Source organism: Apostichopus japonicus, chromosome 13 (assembly GCF_037975245.1).
Source record: "Apostichopus japonicus isolate 1M-3 chromosome 13, ASM3797524v1, whole genome shotgun sequence".
NCBI lineage: Eukaryota > Metazoa > Echinodermata > Holothuroidea > Aspidochirotida > Stichopodidae > Apostichopus > Apostichopus japonicus.
Genome location: NC_092573.1, coordinates 18291656 through 18300742, shown reverse-complemented (window position 1 = coordinate 18300742; position 9087 = coordinate 18291656). Strand labels below are relative to the sequence as shown.

At 39.5% G+C, this 9087-nt stretch overlaps 1 protein-coding gene across 2 annotated transcripts; it reads left to right on the top strand.

Moving 5' to 3' along the window:
* The first annotated feature begins 1783 nt into the window (after positions 1–1783).
* Positions 1784–7719, top strand: LOC139978798 (UDP-glucuronosyltransferase 2C1-like). Of its 2 annotated transcripts, XM_071989294.1 has the most exons (5): positions 1785–3205; positions 4456–4512; positions 4984–5149; positions 5916–6135; positions 6472–7719. In XM_071989294.1, the coding sequence occupies exons 1-5, from the start codon at positions 2297–2299 to the stop codon at positions 6758–6760; spliced, it is 1641 nt and encodes a 546-aa protein (XP_071845395.1). In that variant the 5' UTR covers positions 1785–2296; the 3' UTR covers positions 6761–7719. The 2 variants fall into 2 exon arrangements, with proteins under 2 accessions (XP_071845396.1, XP_071845395.1); XM_071989295.1 differs by lacking the exon at positions 4456–4512 and having other exon boundaries at positions 1784–3205.
* The last annotated feature ends 1368 nt before the right edge of the window (positions 7720–9087 follow it).

The window sequence follows — 9087 nt, the reverse complement described above, 5'->3', positions numbered from 1 at the left end:
TGCCGCGCAGCGTACAAGAAACTTTCTGGTTTTGATACTCCCCCCCCCCCCCACTGGTTGGCACGTAGCGCACAGACAAATTTTGAGTAAAGATACTTCCTAGATCGCCGGAAATGACCCTTTCAGGGCCTGGCTAATTTGCAGATAAACGAAGAATAGGGTGTCATCGCCAAATTACACCAACAAAATGTGACAAATGTCAATAAGTAGATGAGAGCGCAATAAAAAAGTCAATAATCTAGAATAAGTAAAAAGTGGTAAAGAGCTGAAAAAGGCGCCAGCAGTCCATTTGAGTCCGTCAGGGGGGCATCCGCCCCCTGACCGTATGGACGCTCCGCCACTGCGCGGCGGGGGTTTCAGCCCCCTAATGCGCCATTATTAATGTAAAAGAAACTTTTGACATAATTGGACCTCCATGCTTTTTATACATCTATACATGAGACATGTCGTTGTTTACATTAGCATCCCGCGGTATACTGCGCAATTTGAACGGACCGTACGGTACATGATGGCATGCGATGTAATAACCGATGCTTGCTTATACGATATTGACATTGACACGTTGAACGCGTTTCATCCTGGAACGCCATTTTCATGCTCACTGATATGATGTGATATTTGCTGTTTGCGTTACAAATTCGAACAGGCGCGTAGCGAGGAATTTGCCAAGGGAGGGACGAAGCCTGTAGGCAAATTATCTAAGCGTAGCGCCACCATAGGTTGGCGCGAAGCGTACAAGAAAATTTTGGCCGAAAATGCCTCCCAGATCGCTGGAAATGACATTTCCCAGGCCTTGTAAGTTGCATCTAAGCACTTTCTATTTGGAAATTACTTAGCGATATCATTTAAAAAAATGCTGAATGGGGGGGGGGGGGGCGGTCGCCCCCATCCCAAAATGCGTCATGTTCCCCGACGACACGGTCGAGTTCGAGACCAGCCACAGTTGGTTTCATAGCACAATTCTACACACGCGTTATGATAGACCATATATAGTATATATATAGATCATTAGTGAGAGAGGAAAATGGAAACGTCAAAAAATGGAGTTGTCGGTGTAAGGGATAGGGTGAGGCAGACTTTTACGAAATCATTGATCCGTCACTGGTTACCCTTCAGCGCTGTAATGATGTCACTGTTCCTCTTTCTCTTCCCGGTGTCTTCGCGTTTTTCTTTTACTCCCTCCTTTTCTCCTTCTTCTCTCTTTCTTCTTTTTCTTTTCCCTTCCTTCCTCTCCTCCTCCTCTTTTCCCCCTCTTTTTTCTTCTCTTTTTTTTCTCTCCTCTTTTTCTTACCCGGGGGGCGCGCGCCCCCAACGCCCCCCCCCCCTGGATACGCACCTGAATTAAGTAGCCTATCTATCAGTATATAGCGGTCTAGGCCAGCTTTATATAGGCTACTTTATTAAGTTTTCACAACAGTAACTGAAAATGGAAAAAATTATACATAGCATATGGTTATTTAGTTTCTTTTCTGCTACGTCCCGGCGAAAGTTTCTGTAGGGGAGCATTTACCCTCGGCCGCCCTGCTCCTTCCTCTGTGTTCGCAGCTTTGTGGGAAAGAGGGAAATTCCCCAGCCTTTGGCCTTTTTAATTTATTTAAGCAAGCAATTTACTTAAGCAAGCAATTTATTTGAAGCTATATAGGGTCTACTAAAAATGTCACAATAAAGCCATCAAGCTCGCGCGTATCATATATGTGTGGGCTCTATATAGTTGACACACACAATGCTTTGCTCTCATTGTATACGATTCATAACACCTTTTTGTCGCCCTATATATAATGTGGTGTACAGTGTACTTCGAACAGATATTTGTGTACATTGTTCAATTAAACCTAATTGGAAGTAAGACTGCAGGGTCGTCAGATCTGCACAATGGAGAAACACCTGACTATAGTTACGTATCAAGTAAACGCATTGATTGTTGTAAGCTATTCAGTAGGCACTACTGCATGGTCACATAGGAAATGGAGTGCAAAATGTATGTCGCAATTTCAGCACCATGTTTCATGACAAATCGGCATTGAAAGCGTGTATCCCTTAGACCACTTGTGTGATAGTCACTTGAAGATATAACTACACATGCACGGCCTGAAGCTGGAAGAAACAACAGGTGGTGAAACGTATATGGACTATACAATCACTGGTGGTCACCAACCTAAGCAAATATTTAGTGACAAGCCTTTTCATTTGTCTTAACCGCGGTCTTCAATTGAGTGTATCAGTTGTGCGAAACTAATAGTTGGTTGATTTCTCAGTGACCATCACACAGAGCGTCTTCGTCATTTGAGATTCATATATGAACAGCATGGGGTATCCAGAGGACACGTTGTTCAGGAGAGCACCTGGATATACAAGGATTTTTATACTATTGATCGCGTTCGCTGTTACGTGCTCATATAGTGGAAAGGTCCTGATGCCCGCGACTCAAACTATTAGCACTCCAAGTCATCAAATGGTGCTTTCGACGCTGACCGAGAGACTCGTTCGAAGTGACCACAATGTTACACTCCTCATAAATGATTTGAAAGGAACGAAAGGATATGCAAATGGTTCTTACTCTCAGTTTATATCCTATAACGTGACATCTTGTGACAGCAACCAAACAGATACTTTAATGAAGCTTATGCATGAAATGGCTTTTGAGCCTGTGAGCATTGTAAACAGAATGCAGATAGCATCAACTGTACTTTTTACACAGTTTGCTAGCTGTCAGGACTTGTGGAACGATGACAATGTTTTACTAACTTTGAAACAATCTAAATTTGATTTGGTGATAGATTTCCCGTTTTCAGCGTGTGGTGTACTCATAGCGCATTATTTGCAAGTACCTTTCGTCGTGGTTGTTCCAACAATGAGGCTCCCTACGTTTCATGAGGGACTTTATGGGATGCCGTACCCTTCATCCTATGTACCCTTTGATTTATTTGGACTCGATACCGATGAAATGTCGTTTTTTAGAAGGATGGTCAATTTTATTAAACCTCTCGTGTCCGGCATACTCATGAAATATGTGCTGTTTGCAAAATACCATAAAATTCAAGTCGACTTTGATATAGAACCTGATAAGACAATCGCAGAACTTTACGCCGACGCATCGTTAATATTAACCCACGTTAACGAAGGAACGGACTACCCGCGACCCCGCACACCGCATTATATCCCGATTGGCGGACTACTAGCTCGTCCAGCCGAACCTTTGCCACAGGTATGTAATCGTTCGTTAAAGGTCATCGGTATTGTCTCTCGATCTATACCCCCCCCCCCCTGCAACACAACACACACATACATACGGGTGTTACTGAAACGAATGACAATTGCGTTACACATAACGAATGACAATATGTTGTACACACTAAAAAATTGCGTTGACTAAAACGAATGACAGTAATGACAGCACAGACATTTGCTTCAACCGTATATCACAGTTCAGACTTCATGGGTATATTAAAGCCACGCAAACCGAGTGGACGCGAAGTGCGTGGCTTACAGATCTAGTAAAGTACGGACAAGATACAAACGCACTTTATAGTAAGCGAAATTGTAAGTCTGATTTTAAAAAGAAAATTTAACGTCATTTTTCGATATTAATTGTTAGAAACTAGCAAAACTATAATCTTAATTGAAACGTCTTCAGTTATCTTTCTATATAAATCTACAGAGGTAAATGTCAAAAGCACAGCACTCAAGCGCATTCTTACACAAAAACTTTCCCTGTGGTTTCTATCCGTAAATTACACCAAAACCCTACAACCACGTATAACATGCAATTTTGCGTAGAAAACCGATAACCGCATTTACTCCACTCCTGCTCATCATTTTATCTCCACTCACCAATGCCCTTCGTTGTCATTCTCTGTCATTCGCTGTCATTCGCGAATGATAATTTACCCTTTACAAAGTCAATTGTCATTCGGTCATTCGCTGTCATTCGTTTTAGTTTATCCCCATACATACGTACACAACCAAATATTATAGGAATTCAAATAATGTCAAATTGTTCTCAGCTAATACCACATACTCCACCTAATAAGACATTTCGTTATCTAATTCACCATTCGTGGAAGTCCAGAGAAACAAAATTGATAGTGAAAAGTTCAAAAAAACTTTTAGCAACTGTAGAATGCCAAAAATATGGGCCCAATACTGGTCAGCTTCAAGTGAATTATCTACGACAACCGAGGGGTATGTATATAATAACAATGATGAAAACATAATAACAATGACAAAATGATGACATTTGCGAGGTACGACCAAAGAGTAAGAAAATATATTCCGTTTCGGATATAGCATGGTCATAGTGCACGTATAAGAAGCGAGTGATTGGGTCATTTTATCACTGGCAGTTAGAACCGTTCCTATTCTCTCGATCAGTTTCTCTGTTTCATATTTCCAATTATAAGGTGAACAAAGGCAGTATAAGTAACGGATAATATTTTTGTATTTTTTATTTTTTAGGATCTGGAAGATTTCGTACAAGGTTCTGGAGATGATGGGGTTATTATTTTTAGTTTGGTAAGGATTGCCAAATTTCTTTTCATTATTTCAACCAGTACCTTGGGAACTTGATTACATTATTTTCACTCAAATGTGTCATGACAGAGATTAATATAAGTAAATTGACTATATCACACACGCTCAACCTCACTAATCCAACCTTACACACACACTAAAAAAAAAATCATAAGTAGATAATAGCACGACATTACGCTTATACCTAATTATAGACCTAATTTATAATCTAAATATACGTGCGGATGCAATACTTCACGTCTAAAAGTTTTATTTATGACATCCAGACCCCCCTGCCCCCATACATGGGAGTTTGCCTCAACGATCATTGGGCTATAGGATCGACATGTCGGGCCATCTATCTTATACATTCACTTGCTCCATACATAGGCATTTCTGCAATCGATAAGAAGTCTGTTAACACGTTTTTCCCCAAGCTTTTTGTTAACTCTTTCACGTCACCTTTAATTATAGGGTTCTGCTATTACAGGAGTTCGAAGACGCGATTTGCTTGAGGTGTTCGCCAGAGTATTCAGTAAATTGCCACAACGAGTTTTGTGGAGACACCAAGGAGAACCACCGACAGATATCGGCGAAAACACAAAACTAACAGATTGGTTGCCGCAAAATGATGTTCTCGGTAAGTTAAGTTATAAAATGCAATTCAAATTTCTGCAGTGAAGTTTTCCCTTGACAACACATAGCAATATATATATATATATATATATATATATATATATATATATATATATATATATATTTATATATATATATATATATATATATATATATATATATATAGTACTATATAGCAATATAGTAATATAGTAATATATATATATATATATATATATAGTACTATATAGCAATATAGTAATATAGTAATATATATATATATATATACATATATATAAATATATATATATATATATATGTATGTATGTATATATATATATAAATATAAATATATATATATATATATAGATATATATATATATATATATATATATATATATATTTCAATTATATATATATTTCAATTATATTTATATGGATTTATGAATATTAATTGTTTTGAGTATTACGCGAAAGTGAATGTTTGCTAGGCTGCCAAAAAAAAAAGATGTTGAAATCCTAAAATTGATTTTTATTAGGCCTTTATAGAAAAAATATCCACCCGTTTATGATATGCAATTAATTATTACTTTCTACATGCACTGTGTGTGTTAAGTTGGCATAATTGAGGGGACCACGTGTTACCTGTTAAGTTAAGTCACATGATTTCATCCGGATATCCAACATGGCAATACAATTCATGATATGCTAACCGTCCATCATAAATTCGATATGGTCATAACATCAAGTTTTTTGGTTTTCCATTATTATTATTTTTTTTTAATATGTAGGTCACCCTAAAACGCGTCTTCTTATCTATCACGGAGGAAGTAGTGGCGTAATCGAGGCCATTTACCACGGGGTTCCCATGGTGATCATTCCATTGTTTGGAGATCAGTCTGCTCACGCCGCCAGTATCCAGAAGAAAGGAATGGGATTAATTCTGGACAAGAACAATATCAGTGAAGAGACCCTCATGGAAGTGATACAGACGGTTATAAATAATCCAAGGTAAAAATAGCAAAGACTTACATATAACAAATTTAGTGTCATCTGCAAATTAACAAACGAATACAACCTATGACCTATATGAATGGTATGGAATTCGCAAACTAGTCATATATGCAATACGACCTTTTCACAAAGACCCTCGATCCTCCCATTTGCTCATATAGTCGTGGGACGTTACCCGTGTGCCAGCTCGTTTATACGGGTCTGTGCATACGTATTCAAATCTGGGTTTTCACTTCTGGCAGTTATGCTGTTTGCAACTTCTCTATGCGTTAAAAAAAAACCAATTTGTTGGTTATTTTATATTAGGCCCACTCTACGCATTTTTACTTTCAGCTTTAAAGAACGCGTCCAGCACTATTCAAGAATACACCATGACGCCCCTATGACGCCCCTTCAGAGGGCGATACATTGGATGGAACATGTGATGAAGTTTGGGGCTGACCATCTGCGACCACGATCAGCGCACATGAGCTCTATTGAACTATATAATGTCGACGTCACAGTATTCTTGATTTTATTGTGTTTGATTGGCCTGTATATCGATTACGTCATTTTGAAAAGGCTGTGTAATTGTTGCTGCAAGGGAAAGGCCGCCAAGATAAGCAAATCCAAAGGAGAATGAGCATCAGCTCATCAAAGAAGAATAAACTAAAGAATGTAGCTAGATTAAGATAAAATGTTTAGATATATCTGGTCACACCATACTCATCAGGGCACGCCATCAATCGTATATATAAATCGCACACAATTGTAAACCTTGTGCAATATACCATTAAATAACAGTTTTGTAAGAAGTACGCTAAAACTTCTCTATCAAACAATACATTTTATGAATTTAATTTAATGATGTTTCCATGCGTTGCGGATCTTCTGCATTCAGAGGTAAACTGAGAGGGCACTTATTAGACTAAAATCAGACGGATAAATTTAATTAGTGCAGATTACTTAGCAAATTTACATTTTGCATTAATATACATGGGAGCTAGAACCAATTCGGGCCTAGGGTCAATCATGTTACTGAGCCCCCCTCCCTCACCCCTTTGAAGTCATTGTTCCTTCATTATCCCGTCACGAGCTTCGTACGATATTTTACACCTTTTTCTATTGCGTATGTGTGTGCTCCTTGCTTGAACTACATAGCCTTCCACCCTGAAGCGTAAAATCCAGGCATATACGACGTCTCCATAATTTGTATACAGACCTGAGATATAAGGACAATGTTTGAGTGTGTTTAACATATTAGGACCTCCATTACAATCGGGAGTGGGGGTAGGGGGTGGTTGCTAGAGGATGGCAGGGAATGGTACCTAATAATATATTTTTTCACATCAATGATTTTCATGCAGGCGTGGTGCCGCCACAGGAAACAAATTCTACCCCACTGAATATGTAGGCTAACTGATCTGACTCGCTCCCCTCCGAAACTTGTGTCTGGGGGGGGGGGGTGTGGTTATGTAGTAATTAAAATGAGGAGATGACGTCATCAGCGAAATACCATTCGAATCTTGTTTATACTTTAATGGAGTATCTTGAAAATAAAAAAAGTTAAGCCTGCACGTAAAGGTAAATTTCAATATAAAATGTTTATCAAATCCCTACTTCTCTAAGATTAATTTATGTCGTCCAGTTACAGAGTTGTTGACAATTGACAATGCATAATCATGGACGTTTAATATGAATCTAAGAAACTGACTTCCTAACTGTACTTGTTAAAAAAAAACCTTGACCTCTGATAACTTCGCACACGAAGGTAGCACAGGGATCAACCATAGACAATTTTGATCGGAAGAGATCCGATTATGGCCCCGAAAATTCAAATAACCAAAGAAACTGATAAAGGTCACCAGAGGTCAACCTGAGGTCAAAGGTCACCTAGATGCGGGTCGACTTCTGGGTTACAATAGCATAACTCCCAAACTTGACGGACATTTGTTCTCAAGTTATTGCAAAAATACTAGTTTTTGACCCCTAGTTGACCCTTGTTGACCTTCGATCACATGACCGTAATGTTTGGAAACGATCCCTTACCCCATTCAAAATTATTCCAAAATATCAACCATGTCAGACCCTGTCAATGGGATCTATTGCTGTTTCTAATATTTTTGACCTCTAACTGACCTTTGGTGACCTTCACAGGCACCAAAAACAATAACGATCTTCCTCTCACCATGGGTTATCCACCCACCCAGTATGGTAATGATCGGTCATTCCTTTGTGGATCTATCGTGCACACAAGCTAAAGCGTCACACACACACACATGACACGCACACGCACACACACATGCCGTCATGACTGCAAAGGTAATGATTTCATTGAAACCAACCAGAAAACCAACCAGAAAAAGATCTGTTACCGATCACATTTGAAAGGAATTTTACAAGTTCGACTTTCACAAAACTGCCTGTGGATAACTAATTGCAGAAAGACTAACCAATGCAGTTACAAGACAGTTATTATTGTAATCACTGGCGGATCCAGGGCCTTTGTTTGGGAGGGGCCAAAGTGGCGTTAGAGTGATATGGGGGAGGGGTCTAAGGGGAGGGGGTGGAAAATTTTCTATTGCTGAATGCCCTCAGATCAGCGGCGTAACGATGAATCTGGGTGCCCCTGTGTCCAGGGAAGGAAGGGCCCCCTGGCTGCTGCGAAGAATCAACCGATGTGCGCGGAGCGCACATCACGAGCGCGGAGCGCGAAGTCCCAAAGGCGTGGGTCCAGGGCCCGCCTTAGGGCCCTGGAAGCTCTGGGGTTTTACAAGCTCTCTGGTGCAATCTAAGCCGTATCTGGAACATTTCGTGGTGATTTTATCGACTGAGATTTTGGGGAAAATCTGCGTTCATAGACACATTTTTGGTCCGCCTTGTCTGTCATACTGGGAACATGAAAAAAATGTGTTGCGAAGCTAGAATACATTAAGAGATTGAAAGGACAATAAGACCAAATAACCAATG